The sequence below is a fragment of the Oncorhynchus mykiss genome, chromosome 28, assembly GCF_057628025.1.
Source record: "Oncorhynchus mykiss isolate SJ-2025 chromosome 28, ASM5762802v1, whole genome shotgun sequence".
Lineage (NCBI taxonomy): Eukaryota > Metazoa > Chordata > Actinopteri > Salmoniformes > Salmonidae > Oncorhynchus > Oncorhynchus mykiss.
In genome coordinates this window covers 26582253-26597950 of record NC_143049.1, presented here as the reverse complement: position 1 = coordinate 26597950, position 15698 = coordinate 26582253, and the positions used below count along the sequence as shown (strand labels likewise).

At 44.3% G+C, this 15698-nt stretch overlaps 1 protein-coding gene across 4 annotated transcripts in view; it reads left to right on the top strand.

Moving 5' to 3' along the window:
- Positions 1 to 15698, top strand: part of LOC110508791 (ephrin type-B receptor 1) — a 376500-nt gene that overhangs the window by 348749 nt on the left and 12053 nt on the right. For 2 of the 4 annotated variants that reach the window (XR_016492725.1, XM_036966014.2), the window contains exons 10-12: positions 2203 to 2325; positions 3259 to 3506; positions 6328 to 6543. Coding sequence is in view for 2 of the 4 variants with exons in the window: in XM_036966014.2 (XP_036821909.2) it covers positions 2203 to 2325; positions 3259 to 3506; positions 6328 to 6543 (587 nt within the window). In the remaining 2 variants the exon portion in view is untranslated. Of the gene's footprint in view, positions 1 to 2136; positions 2326 to 3258; positions 3507 to 6327; positions 6544 to 15698 lie in introns of all 4 variants that reach the window. The other 2 variants (XR_016492724.1, XM_036966012.2) reach the window with 1 other exon arrangement.

Here is a 15698-nt window from a genome sequence, read left to right as displayed (position 1 = left end):
AACATCAGTACAGTAGACTATGGTAACGTCAGTACAGTAGACTATGCTAACATCAGTACAGTAGACTATGGTAACGTCAGTACAGTAGCCTATGCTAACATCAGTACAGTAGCCTATGGTAACGTCAGTACAGTAGACTATGGTAACTTCAGTACAGTAGCCTATGCTAACATCAGTACAGTAGACTATGGTAACATCAGTACAGTAGCCTATGGTAACATCAGTACAGTAGACTATGCTAACATCAGTACAGTAGACTATGGTAACGTCAGTACAGTAGCCTATGGTAACATCAGTACAGTAGACTATGGTAACATCAGTACAGTAGACTATGGTAACGTCAGTACAGTAGCCTATGGTAACATCAGTACAGTAGACTATGGTAACATCAGTACAGTAGACTATGCTAACATCAGTACAGTAGACTATGGTAACGTCAGTACAGTAGCCTATGGTAACATCAGTACAGTAGACTATGCTAACATCAGTACAGTAGACTATGGTAACGTCAGTACAGTAGCCTATGGTAACATCAGTACAGTAGACTATGCTAACATCAGTACAGTAGACTATGGTAACGTCAGGACAGTAGACTATGGTAACGTCAGTACAGTAGACTATGGTAACATCAGTACAGTAGACTATGGTAACATCAGTACAGTAGACTATGGTAACGTCAGGACAGTAGACTATGGTAACGTCAGTACAGTAGACTATGGTAACATCAGTACAGTAGACTATGGTAACATCAGTACAGTAGACTATGGTAACGTCAGTACAGTAGCCTATGGTAACATCAGTACAGTAGACTATGGTAACGTCAGGACAGTAGACTATGGTAACATCAGTACAGTAGACTATGGTAACATCAGTACAGTAGACTATGGTAACGTCAGTACAGTATTCATCAGTACAGTAGACTATGGTAACATCAGTACAGTAGACTATGGTAACATCAGTACAGTAGACTATGGTAACATCAGTACAGTAGACTATGGTAACATCAGTACAGTAGACTATGGTAACATCAGTACAGTAGACTATGGTAACATCAGTACAGTAGACTATGGTAACGTCAGTACAGTAGCCTATGGTAACATCAGTACAGTAGACTATGGTAACGTCAGGACAGTAGACTATGGTAACATCAGTACAGTAGACTATGGTAACATCAGTACAGTAGACTATGGTAACGTCAGTACAGTATTCATCAGTACAGTAGACTATGGTAACATCAGTACAGTAGACTATGGTAACATCAGTACAGTAGACTATGCTAACATCAGTACAGTAGCCTATGGTAACATCAGTACAGTAGACTATGGTAACATCAGTACAGTATTCATCAGTACAGTAGACTATGGTAACATCAGTACAGTAGACTATGGTAACATCAGTACAGTATTCATCAGTACAGTAGACTATGGTAACATCAGTACAGTAGACTATGGTAACATCAGTACAGTAGACTATGCTAACATCAGTACAGTAGACTATGGTAACATCAGGACAGTAGACTATGGTAACGTCAGTACAGTAGACTATGGTAACATCAGTACAGTAGACTATGGTAACGTCAGTACAGTAGCCTATGGTAACATCAGTACAGTAGACTATGGTAACGTCAGTACAGTAGACTATGCTTCGGTGGTGGAGGGGCAGGTAGCCTAAACACACACACTGGCAAACACTTTCAGTTTGCAGGCGGACCCTGGAATACGTTTCTGAGTGACTGAGTGAAGTGTTTTTCATAGGCGCTTTGTTGCGTTTTTTTTTTGTTCAACTAGAAAAAAATGCCTTGAACATAAAATAATGTTATTAACTAGTTCCCATACTTTTAAAATGATGGTTCTGTTCCGATATAGTATGGATCACTTTCATTGAAAAAATATTTTCTGTATTTTAGTTCTGTTCCCTGAACCGCTTCTAACCCTGATGGAAGCATCATTCTAATGCATTGATACCTTATGAGAGGTTGTATTACAGCACAGCTACCTTTTTCATTGCACTATGCTGTTACATACATACTACATGGACATATGAATTCAATGTCCACCCACAGCCCATTTCACCACCAAAAACACAAAAGATTCTGCACTCTCACTGATTGTTCATATCCACTCTGATTGGTTCTAGAGCTCTCCCTGAGAGCCGACATGTCTAACTGCCCCTCCCCAATGGGCTGCCCGACCCACTTCTCAGGCTCTCCGGGGATGAAGATCTACATCGACCCCTTCACTTATGAGGACCCTAACGAGGCCGTCCGGGAGTTCGCCAAGGAGATCGACGTCTCCACCGTCAAGATCGAAGAAGTCATTGGCGCAGGTAAATGTGGATGGATGTGTGTTTCTTTGTGCGTGGGCAGGTTGGTGGGATGCAGAAATATCTTTAGCCTATAGCATCCCAGTCCCTGTACCAAGCTCTCTCTCTTTTTTGCTTTGTCTATCTCCCTATCTCTATTTCCTTCTCTCTCTCCCACCTCCCTCCCTCTCTCCCTCCCTCTCTCCCTTCCTAACTCCCTCCCTCTCTCCCTTCCAGCTCTCTTCCTCTCTCTCTCTGGGGACATGCCCTCCCTCGATGGGCCTTGCCAGACCTTCTTGACTGTATGGGGACATGCTCATTGGTGTTGATTCATACAAAGAGTTAAATAACAGCAGGCTAATGAGACAAGGACTGGAGTAGCCTCCGGTGGTCTGGCTGAGACACACTGCATGATAGGTGAGAGGAACCGAGAAAGGATAGGGGGAGGAGATGGAGGAGTGGGATGAAGGAAAGGATAGAGGAATGGGGGTTTGCTAATTACAGATTTCCGTTTTTTGTTTATTCGGTGGTGTGGGATCTCCGCAGGATGCCGAGAGGATGATGAGGAATCAAGGAATGGAAATAGTAGATATTTACTGTGAATTTGTTGTGTTGTTATTCTTGTAGTTTCCATTCATGAATGCCCTCCCCAGATTCTGAGCTGCTGTTCAACAAGATAGCCCCACTGTTGATCTCAAATGAGACAATTACTTTTGATTATTGAAAACACAAAGGTCTAACTATCTTCTGCTTGTTAACTCTGGTCCATCATACATGTTGTATAGGGTCCCTGGTCAAATAGGGTCCCTGGTCCCTCTCGAGCCAGATTCGAAGTATTGCACTAGCGCGATCAAATGGATTTATATTTACCGACATCTCAAGGTCTAATATTGACTTGATCTCTCTAGACTGTTGATCCAGCCCTATAACCACACACCATACCTCTCCTTCCCCCAGGTGAGTTTGGTGAGGTGTACAAGGGGCGTCTGAAGCTGCCAGGCAAGAGGGAGATCTACGTAGCCATCAAGACCCTGAAGGCAGGATACGTGGAGAAGCAGAGGCGGGACTTCCTGTCTGAGGCATCAATCATGGGACAGTTCGACCACCCCAACATCATCAGACTGGAGGGCGTGGTCACCAAGAGTCGGCCAGTCATGATCGTCACAGAGTTTATGGAGAATGGGGCCCTCGATTCCTTCCTGAGGGTGAGTTATGGAACGTGTGTGTATCAAGTGCCTTAGATTATGAGAGCTGCTCCACGATCAGCTGGTCCCCCTGTCCCATGAAATCTTATTCAACATGATTTAAAAGGCTAAACTGCTCCTAGATCAGCACTCCCAATCTAAAACACTTAATGAGTATAGACCCAGGAATATGGATGGTGTTCACTCCACTGTGCCTTATTAATCATTTATAAACACTGCTTACCACCTCTTTTTTATAGTTTCTTATAGTAAATGGGACTGTGGTAATAGTTTATTTACATGTTTTTTCCGTTCACTTAATATGTATTATACAGTATGATGATATACACTGAGTGTACAAAACATTAAGAACACCTGCTCTTTCAATGACAGACTGACCAGGTGAATCCAGGTGAAAGCTATGATCCCTTATTGATGTCACCTGGTAAATCCACTTCAATCAGGGTAGATTGGAGGAGACAGATTAAATCAAGGATTTTTCAGCCTTGATACAATATAGACATGGATTTTGAATGTGTGCCGTTCAGAGGGTGAATGGGCAAGACAAACGGGGCTTGGTAGTAGATGCCAGGCACACTGGTTTGTGTCAAGAACTGCAACTATGCTGGGTTTTTGACACTCAACAGTCTCCCTTCCCGTGTGTATCAAGGATGGTCCACCACCCAAAGGACATCCAGCCATCTTGACACAACTGTGGGAAGCATTAAAGCATTGGGCCAGTAACCGAAAGGTTGCTGGATCGAATCCCAGAGCTGACAAGGTAAAAATATGTTCTGCCCTTGAGCAAGGCAGTTAACCCCGCTGTTCCCTGGGCGCCGAAGACGTGGATGTCGATTAAGGCAGCCCCCCGCACCTCAGAGGGGTTGGGTTAAATGCGTAAGACACATTTCAGTTGAATGCATTCAGTTGTACAACTGACTAGGTATCCCGCTTTCCTTTCCCATTGGTGTCAACATGGGCCAGCATCCCTGTGTGTGTGTGTGTGTGTGTGTGTGTGTGTGTGTGTGTGTGTGTGTGTGTGTGTGTGTGTGTGTGTGTGTGTGTGTGTGTGTGTGTGTGTGTGTGTGTGTGTGTGTGTGTGTGTGTGTGTGTGTGTGTGTGTGTAGGGGGAGTTTGCAACTCAATATTAGGAAGTGTTCCTAACTTTTGGCATACTCGGTGTATGTTGCACTAAGACTGCACTGGTTCATTGCAGCATGTTTGTGGCCTGATAAAACCAATATGAGTTACAGCTGATGATATATGGGCAATGTAATGTACATTTGTCAGCCCGCAACAGGGCTTAGGCTTACAGAGCACAGTCATTGTAGATTTGAAAATGTACTGAACCCAATTCCACCCTCCCCTCATCAAAGACTTCCTGAAATAGCCAACTTATGTCCTCCTCGTTTAATTTCTCCACTCATGCCCCAAGCTCTTAATGGACTATCCCCTCGCTCTTTTGTAGTTTGGACGGAACGAGCGAGTGTACAGCTTAATCAATATTCAACCCTTATTTTTTTCTCTCCTTCCCTTCTTCCTTCCCTCCCTCCATCTCGTGGATTGGTTTTCTAGTCTACTTTGTTCTAATGCTGGTTTAAAGGGACCCTTTGAAGTTGGCTTTGCTAGCCGCCACATCCGTCTTATGTTCCCATCGATCTTACCCTCTTATTTGTTAGTGTGTGTCAAAGCTCCTCTGAGCATTGGAGACACAGGGAGGAACTAGGAAGGGGTTGGGGGGAGAGAGAGAGAGCTCCCCCATGTGTGAGTGTTACCAACAGTGATGTACGATGTGCAATTTTCACTAGAAACATCCTCTAACCACTCGTTTTGATAGGATCGTGTTTGAGTAATCCAATTTGGGAATCAAAATGAATTCCATCCCCCTCCTTTTGATGTAAAATAGGAAATTATATGCAATACAAGGGCTGTCTGGGACTGTGTCGATAGTGTGATACACTCTTAGAAGAAAAGGGTTCCAAAAGTGTTCTTCAGCTGTCCCCATAGGATAACCATTTTTGCTTCCAGGTAGAACCTTTTTTGGTTCCAGGTAGAACCCTTTGAGGAAAGGGTTCTACATTGGACCCAAAAGGGTTCTACCTGGAACCAAAAAGGGTTAGTCAAAGGGTTCTCCTATGGGGACACCCGAAGAACCCTTTTAGGTTCTAGATAGCACCTTGTTTCTAAGAGTGCAGCGTGAAAGTAAAAATCTAAAATCAAATCACTTTAAGTGTAAAGGCTTGACGATTCCATCACAGACTCAGAAGCAACTAGTTTGCTGTGTTGGAGAAGTGGGTCGCATAGAGATAGATAGGCAGCAGGTTAGGCTGTTTGTCACACCCTGTGTGTATGGAATATTGTACGTACTGTAGGTGTGACGGCAGATCTTGTACAAAAGTGTGCCCTTACTTCCTGACTGTGGTGACACGGATGCGTCCGTAGGCTTTTCTATTCTGGGAATGAGATCGCAGAGGACGTGGAAGGAATTTGAAACACAGCCTCTTCGTGTCAGAACAGTGTTGGCTAGGCATGGTCTCTATACAATCTGACACTCACACAACATCTGTAGCATAGCATGCAAATTGTGCTTGTGTTAGTGTCATGTTGTTGCGGTTTTTAAATCAATTGCATTTCAATCAAGTAGAAACATGCAATCAAATAGAACCGTGTCCGGTCTGAACATCTTCATGCCTAATGCTTTGAAATAGTGTAGAATTCATTGAAGTATGGCTTGTTTACTGTCGACATCTCAGCTGAAAGGCCTGCAGATTGGCCTGTAGATGACAAGTTTAATTTCATGGTGCTGATAATCCCCCTCTACCTCTCCCCATGTCTCCTGCAGCAAAACGACGGTCAGTTCACTGTAATCCAGCTGGTGGGCATGATGAGGGGCATCTCGGCGGGCATGAAGTACCTCTCTGAGATGAACTACGTCCATAGAGACTTGGCTGCCCGCAACATCCTGGTCAACAGCAACCTGGTCTGCAAGGTGTCCGACTTTGGACTTTCGCGCTACCTTCAGGACGATACCTCTGACCCCTCCTACACCAGCTCTCTGGTGAGTCCTACTCTCTGAACCCCCCCAAAAACGTTTTTCGCACCTTTATGTTTTGAAATGGATAGGTTGGTTCATAGCAACAAGACTGTCTGTCTGAAGACCAGTGACATAGAACAGGGAGGATTCTGGGATTGATGTTTATGAAGTGTGTCTCCACAGTGATGTGTCTCCTCCAATTGTTGTCAACAAACAACATACCGGCATTCGGCGTATTATGATAGAGGAAGAAGGTGATTCATTGGTATGTTTTTAGACACACTTAGTCATGGCACTTTTGTTGTGAGTGTAGTTGTGAGTGTAGTTGTGTGTGTAGTTGTGTGTGTCTAGGACTGCTTGAATAAAGTTGAGGTAACTGGCACATCAGAAGAACTACAGCACTTCTGTCTGGCCATCTCTCATGCATTTCCTTTCAGTCTTCCAGGCCACTCACTTTTCTCTTTCTCAGTCACTCGCTTTCTTACCTCCATCTATTCTCTTTTACATTCCACAAGCATTCTCTCTTCCTTCTCCTCCCTCTTTCTACTAGTCACGGACTATGACTGTCACATCTTCATTAATGCAGAGACTCTGGGGAAGAACTCCTCTCTCCCCTCTGTCATTGGGATGCGTGGGATGCAGGGAAACCAAAGAGCATCTCAACCCCTCAAACTGACAGCTAGCGCACCGTCCCTCCTCACTCCTCAGGAACTGGCCCTGGTCGCCTTTCCCCCTTCCCCCGCTCATCATGCATTATTCCTGGGGCATCATGGAAGGGTTTGGGCCCCTAATTAACACCACAGAGGAACAGATTTATAATTATTAGACACTATGGCTGGTGTATCTGACTCCATCTCCTCCCCGCTCTGTTTTGGATGTCATCCACAACACACTCACACTCTCGTATCTGAATGCAGTGCAAGGTTATGAGGGCTGTGTGAGTGTGTGTGACCTGCATTGACTTTCATTTGAAACGACTGCTAATTAGTTATTTGTAATGGTTTATTATTCGGTTGCTCCTGACAGTTGGAGGGAATACAGTGAGTCTGCCTGGTGCAGTACACCAGAGTCTGTTCTTTCGTGAGGTCAGTTGTTTTAAAGGATATAGTGAAACGGTTGCCTGAGGGCAACTTTTGTAAAATCATTTATATGCACACACTGTGCTAATGTAAAATGTATTTCCAATGTGTATGAGTCATTTACAACTAAAAACTCTAAGATGTTCTAAAAATAAAGGTGGTAAGGCATCTAAACATCAGCTACCATGATAGTACAAATATAGGAGACTAAATTTAGTTCCTATCTATCTAAACATAGGAGATGATCTTTGAGAAATCAAGGACAAGACAACAACAATACAAACCCACGTCTACCTTTATTTAGAGAGCAGTGTGTGTGTGTGTGTGTGTGTGTGTGTGTGTGTGTGTGTGTGTGTGTGTGTGTGTGTGTTTGTGTGTGTGTGCGTGTGTGTGTGTGTGTGTGTGTGTGTGTGTGTGTTGGGACGTGACCTCCTGTTGGTGGGTTTGGGAAGTGAATTGGCCACTAGGAAGGCAGACCGAACTGGGTCTCTGTGACCCCTGTGGTTAAGCCCTGCTAAAGGTGTTTTTCCTGAACAACAAATAAATAAGAAGTACAAGATCACCATCTGTCGGCTGTCAATCTTGTTGATGCTACAGAGGTTCAGAAGGGGTTAAAGGTTAGAATTGGACTATAGATTATGTTTTTGATGTTTGCCTGTTTAATGTACAAGACTTCTTGAATATTAGATGATGCATCTCAAGGGTTTCATACTGTAAAGGGATTCAAAATATAGATAGATTTTGGCTTTATTATGGACTCCTTTCAAAAAAAGATATGGTGCAATACCACATTGATTTCACAGCAACTGTTTGTGTGCTTAACCTTTACCCAACCCAGGTATTCCCATTGAGATAGGACCTCTATGACACATAACACATAGACATAAACAGCTATTTGCACTCCATCCATAAGCAAACCAGAGTCACACAACAGTCTCTTCAAGCATTCCCCTTGACCTTACCGTGTCTGAGCACTAGCTTGGTCCTGACTGTCCTGGGGGAACGTTCTGGGAATGTTCTCTATCCACAGGGGAGAAGTTGTGGAGATGTTTGGCAGAGAGTCGGGGTCCTTGGGTCTCTCATGCATTCCTCTAATTAAGCTATGCATGCTTCCAAGCCTCCACAATGCCACGGCAGCTCCTTTCAATTACTGACCTCCCTCCGCCGGTTACGAGGTGAACACCAAGGCAATCACAGAGCGAGGCCAGCGCGGCGAGCGAAGGCCAAGGGAATAAGGAAAATGTTATTCCACCGACGACCCGTGAATTACCGTCGCCATCGACCTCCTCCTCCTGCAAATGAATCACCTCATTTTTCCTGTCCTTACTTTGTGATGTGTTCCTCCTATTTTGGGGTGACCAATTACCTGGCCTCCAGAGAGGTGCTGGGGAAGTTGCTGGAGGACATGCTGTTAATTGCATAGTGTTAACCCTGGGGATGGAGCTCACACTATGGACATAAGTTTACCTTCTTTCTCTTTTTCTTTCTACTTATTTCTACAGCTATATTAGCACTATTATAGTTATATCTCTACATTTATCTATCTATCTAGTTGAAGTCGGAAGTTTACATACACTTAGGTTGGAGTCCTTAAAACTCGTTTTTCAACCACTCCCCAAATTTCTTGTTAACAAACTCTAGTTTTGGCAAGTTGGTTAGGACATCTACATTGTGCATGACATAAGTAATTTTTCCAACAATTGTTTACAGATAGATTACTTCACTTATAATTCACTGTATCACAATTGTAGTGGGTCAGAAGTTTACATACACTAAGTTAAAGCTGCCTTTAAACAGCTTGTACATTTCCTGAAAATTATGTATTAGCTTCTGATAGGCTAATTTATGTAATTTGAGTCAATTGGAGGTGTACCTGTGGATGCATTTCAAGGCCCACCTTCAAACTCAGTGCCTCTTTGCTTGACATCATGGGAAAATCAAAATAAATCATCCAAGACCTCAGGAAAAACAATTGTAGACCATACCGCTCATACCGCTCCATACCGCTCAGGAAGGAGACGCGTTCTGTCTCCTAGAGATGAACGTACTTTGGTGCATAAAAGTGCAAATCTATCCCAGAACAACAGCAAAGGACCTTGTGAAGATGCTGGAGGAAACAGGTACAAAAGTATCTGTATCCACAGTAAAACGAGTCCTATATTGACATAACCTGCCACTCAGCAAGGAAGAAGCCACTGCTCCAAAACCGCCATAAAATGCCAGACTACGGTTTGCAACTGCACATGGGGACAAAGATCATACTTTTTGGAGAAATGTCCTCTGGTCTGATGAAACAAAAATAGAACTGTTTGGCCATAGTGACCATCGCTATGTTTGCAGGAAAAAGGGGAGACTTGCAAGCCGAAGAACACCATCCCAACCGTGAAGCACGGGTGGCAGCATCATGTTGTGGGGATGCTTTGCTGCAGGAGGGACTGGTGCACTTCACAAGATAGATGGCTTCATGAGGTAGGAAAATTATGTGGATATATTGAAGCAACATCTCAAGACATCAGTCAGGAAGTTAAAGCTTGGTCACAAATAGATCTTTGACACCAAGCATATTTCCAAAGTTCTGGCAAAATGTCTTAAGGACAACAAAGTCAAGGTATTGGAGCGGCCATGACAAAGCTCTGACCTCAATCCTATAGAAAATTTGTCGGCAGAGCTGAAAAAGCGTGTGCGAGCAAGGAGGCCTACAAACCTGACTCAGTTCCAGCTGCTCTGTCAGAAGAAATGGGCCAAAATTCACCCAACTTTAAAGGCAATGCTACCTAAAACTAATTGAGCGTATGTAAACTTCTGACCCACTGGGAATGTGATGAAATAAATAAAAGCTGAAATAAATAATTATTTAAACTATTATTCTGACATTTCACATTCTTAAAATAAAGTGGTGATCCTAACTGACCTAAGACAGGGAATTTGTACGAGGATTAAATGTCAGGAATTGTGAAAAACTGAGCTTAAATGTAGTTGGCTAAGGTGTATGTAAACTTCCGACTTCAACTGTATCTGTCTAGTCTTTTCGCTGAGTGACCCAAAGGCTCAAGGAAGGACAGGCAGTGTCGACGTGATGAGTGGTGTGTCACACAGTATTTGCTGTGTATGTGTAAAGTGGCTGAATGCTCTCCACACCGTGCAGTGTTAGTGGTTAAAGATGTGAAAGGCTTTTAGTGGCTAACGGTGAGAGGTGTGTGTGAAAAAGATTGGTGACTGGAAAGTGCAATGCAATCACACATTGTATTGAAAGCCAATGCCCTGAGGAGTAGAGAGAGCTGGCATTTGTGATTCAAGAGTGGTTGTATGTGGTTGTATGTTGGGCAGATGCCTCCCGTGTCACACGATGTATGTTGAGACTGAGGGTTGTTGGTGTGTATATGGTTATGTTAATGCGTGTAAGTGTGAGTGCGTCCATGTAGAGTTCTGCTCGGGACTGTTTTCTTCATCCCGTTCCCTCCCACTCTCGCTGCTTTTCATACCAGGCCCCTCCGCTCCTGTCGACTTCGTGTCCGACTCCCACCCACTCCCGCAAGAACTGGTCCCAAACCCAACCACAGTCCCTCAATGCTATTTTAGGTGTGTGACACAGCACGCTTTGCAGCCCCGGTCCCAGCAATTTTGCCACCCTAGTCAAGATCAAAATGCGCAAAAATAGCTTAAGAATTCTGTTAAAATACCAGAGATTCTCATGTGGCCAATTTGTATTTTTGGGCTACACTCTTAGCCCCCATAGGAGAACCCTTTGAAGAACCCGTTATGGTTCCAGGTAGAACCCTTTTGGTTCCATGTAGAAACCATTTAGGGTCCATGTAGAACCCTTTACACAGAGGGCTCTACATTAACCCCTAAAGGGTTCTACCTGGAACCAAAAAGGGTTGTACCTGGAACCAAAAAAGATTCTACTACGGGGACAGTTGAAAAACCCTTTTTTATGTCTATCAGCCTACAGGGTAGACGCAGTTTGAAAGAGAGTAGAGTTGGGGTGAATATAGTTGAATGGACACTTAGGGGGCTTTCACACCAAAATGGTTTGGTGCGGTTTTACCGAACTCTGCTGCGTTTACCCACTTAGTTCAATTGGCTTGGACTGGTGTGAACACCCTATCCGCACTCGGGAGTGCCTTAAACAACGCACCGTGGTTCAGGCAGGATGAAAACGATTACATCACCCATGATCCTTTGCTAGTTACGGCCACTTTCACCATGATCCTTAGCGATAGTTTGGTGCCAATATGTGGATGACGTCAGCGCTACTCTCTTCTGGTTTTAATGTCTATGGCTTCACCACACTAACCGTCTGGCGCTATCAAACCCTTTGCTGTTTGATTGTCTTCCATTTGCATCCTTTGCTCTTTCCCCTCCTTTTCCTTGGCATATGGCCCAAAGCCTCTTGTAAGTTTGTCACTTGTGTGAAATATTGATGTGGTCAAAGTTACAGGGGACTTAAGGGTAAAGAAGTGAAAAACTTGGAGGAAAGTTGCCATTTGGTCTAAAGGGCCAGGATGTCCTTGCTCTCAAGAGTGCTTTTATAGGGACCAATATAGAGGAGCTTATGCAGCATTCATGTCCCTAACAGGGTTGTGTTCAATTCTATTTGATTTGTTATGAGGGTTGTGTTCATTACAGCACGTAATGGAACACTTTTAAAACGTTTTACAACAGAAAACAAAAAAACAAGCGTTATTTTATTGGACAAGCACAATAGTTACTTTTTCAGTCTGTTTTCTTCTGTTTAGTCCCTTATGAACATGACCCAAGGGCTCTTCTTTGCTTCTCTTGATTGTAGGCAAATTGTATTTACATTGCTGTAGAAAATAATGAAAACTGTACCAGGAAGTGCTTGACAAACGCATCCATCCAGACTCCATTGTCAAAGCGGGGGAACATGGCTTCTTCTCCAAGTGTTTTCATGTCTGATTTATACCTCTTGTCACGTGTGCCAGATCGGGCTGATATCTGTGACTGAGGTGGGCATTGATGTACACTGTGTGGGCCGAGCATGATTCAGGCATGGCATTCCACTGCACGGCACACTGAATGGGCAACCAGGTTTAATATGGGACAAAGATTTTGAAATAACGCCCCAGTTCATAGACTGACAGTAGACAATATGGGATGTTTCTGGCCAGTCTGTCAGTTAGTAAGCTAGCGAGCTACCACAAATTAAGTCAGATGTCAGATTCTTCTGTAGTTTTTGTCTAATGGGTCCTCGAAGAGAGAAAGACAGAGAGAGACATAAAGAGAGAGAGATAGAGAACGGAGAAAGACAGAGAGATAGAGAACAGAGAGAGAGAGTGAGAGATAAAAGAGAGAGAGAGAGAGAGAGAGAGAAATGGTCACAGCATGCTAGTTCCTGAGAACAGAAAACACTGTGACACTGTTAAATGACACAAGAAGAGACACATCAGTTCGTTCTTAAACATCCCAGGTCCCAGATCTCTTATGTGATGAGTCTCAGTGTGCTGTAAGCTGTAATTGCCTATGTTCAACCTCCTCAGAGTCATCTCAAGGGGACAGAATCCAAGGTCGCAGTCTATATTAAACCACTGGAAAAGCCTGACAAAGATGTGCAAATGCATGATAAAAACGTAGGATCCACGCTGGGTTTAATTTGAGGGGCTCATAGTGGCTCCTGAGTCATTAGGGGCCACAGAGGAAGATACTCAAGGGGAGAGGGCATTTCCAGAGGTGGTGTCATCAAGTTGACGATGTGAAGGTATATACTAACTGCAAAGACTACACAGACAATGTTTATTAAAGGTCGGATTTCATACCACTTTGAGACCACCCGAGAAGTGTGTTAAAATAATTTTGTCCTATAGAGGAGCATAGACCTCATGTGACTCCTAGACTAGACTATTTAATTGAATTAAATAGGCATAGAATATGTGGGAACTTGGTGAAATGACGCCTGAAATAGTTCCAGGGAGTCAAATGTAAGTTCCTTTGAAGTTTGAAGTGGAACCTATTCTCCATTGCCCTGTAGACAGTGGAACGGTAGAAGGGCCTGCCTCTCCCAGACAGTCCCTGCCTGCCTGCCTGCCTGCTTGCCTGCCTGCCCGCTCTTCCTGCCTGCCTGCCTGCCTGCCTGCCTGCCTGCCTGCCTGCCTGCCTGCCTGCCTGCCTGCCTGCCTGCCTGCCTGCCTGCCTGCCTGCCTGCCTGCCTGCCTGCCTGCCTGCCTGCGTATATTTGGACAGACTGCCAGCGATCGTTGCTTTCGAGACATTAAACGTCAGTTGATGGAGCACTTTGCCCAGCCTAAGGAAATGTGCTCGGGACTACTTGAGTGTGCATTGTTTAGGAATGGATTACCGAAAAGTTGGGAAATGGTACTGTGTTATGGGCATTACTGGGAGTTCACTAATTTTTATTCCGCCGGAAGGGAATGAATCTGCATTTGGGGACAGCTGCTGCTTTAGCAACAACATGATGGTACTGTTTGATGTCTCTTGGAGAGATGTGGTGGGTGAGGTTGCATGCATCAGCAATGAAAAACAAAACACAGTGTTAAAGGCTTGAGGACTCTCACAGTGGGAGAAGATCGTTCAGGGGATTTCATCTACATTCACTACAACACCAAGGCAGGGCATTGCTCCAGTTTGTGTAGCGTGATACAAACTGCCATTGGACACTAGATTCCCCTTCAGTCTATAGATTGCTAGTGACCTGCTCCATTGAATTGCTGGATACATGCTGCATCTCTCATAGTACACGTTAGCAATTGCAGGTGTCCCACGTGTAAAAGCTGAAGAACATACGCACATCCAGGTCCTTTTTGCAGGTTTTGGAGTTATAGGTGAACTCATGAAAAGGAAAAGGCCGTTCATGTTCCTAGGGGATTTATCACAGCACCGTTTTGATCAGGCATCCATTTCCTTTTTATTTTCTCATGTTTCCCAGGGCGCTCCTCAACACGCACCTGAACACATGTTCATTCCCTCAGACCTGTCTGTCACACACCGCCATGTCCCATGATCCTCCTTAACCCTGACAGCACTCTGTCCACTCTCTTCCGGTCTACCCCAGATGTGTCACTACACCTGTCACTTTGTCTGTCACAACCGCTCACGACCAGTTACAACTAGTCACAGCTAGTCAGTACGACTCCCTTTGTGTCAGATCATCTTGTTGACATCAGCGTGGTGACCCACTGCTGGTGTTGGAAGTTGATCTGGAGGGAACTGTTTGAAGTGAGAATCAGTGCTTCATGTCTCAGTATGGCCGGTCAGCAATAATCAAGTATAAAAGTGTTGTTTTGTGGCCTAAAGTCACGTTGTGTATATATAATCTAGTTTCCAAAGACTTCGTGAGAGAGCAATGATGCTCTCATGTTGACATGTTGATCTGAATATTCTTCATGGGATGAGCAGCTAGCTGAAGAGATTGATGGAGCTTGGCTGGAGGTTGATATGCGGTTTAGCTTAGAGCAGTTGTTTTACATGAAGGCATGTCTCTGTGTGTGCTCTCTAAGACTCCAGGCCACCACATAGAAATGCATGTTCCTTTCTCACTGGCTTGTACTGCCTGCCTTGTGAGTGAAATGGTATTGGCTGTCTCAGACACACGCATGCTCTCTCTCTCTCTTTCTCTCTCACTTTCCCTCTCTTTCTCTCTCACTTTCCCTCTCTTTCTCTCTCCCTCCCTGGGGTATTCATAGTATCTTCTCCTCCTAAGTTAATAAATAAAAATCCAATGCTGCTTTTTATTATATATTTGTCTTCTTCCTCTGTCTGTTTTCCTGCCCGGTCTGTTCTGTTCAGCAGCACTTTGTGTTATTAAAGTGTTGTTTTGGCAGGGCCGGAGCGCTAGCAACTAGCTCGCCCACAGAGGTAATTACTGATGATCTGCATAGCTGCCTCACGAACGCGGCAGCCGTGAAAATGTTATTAGCTTAGCCTGTCTGCGAGGAGCGGTGCAAGGCGACGTGGGGGGGGGGGGGGGGGGAGGGATAAGAAGGTCTTCCTAGCCATTGTGCTTCTGCATTGCTTGCTCTTCTGAGTTGTAAGTTACTGTGAAGCACTTTGTGACAGCTGCTTATCTAAAAAGGGCTGTATAAATACATTTGATTGACATGTGATTGATATGGAGAGGCTCTA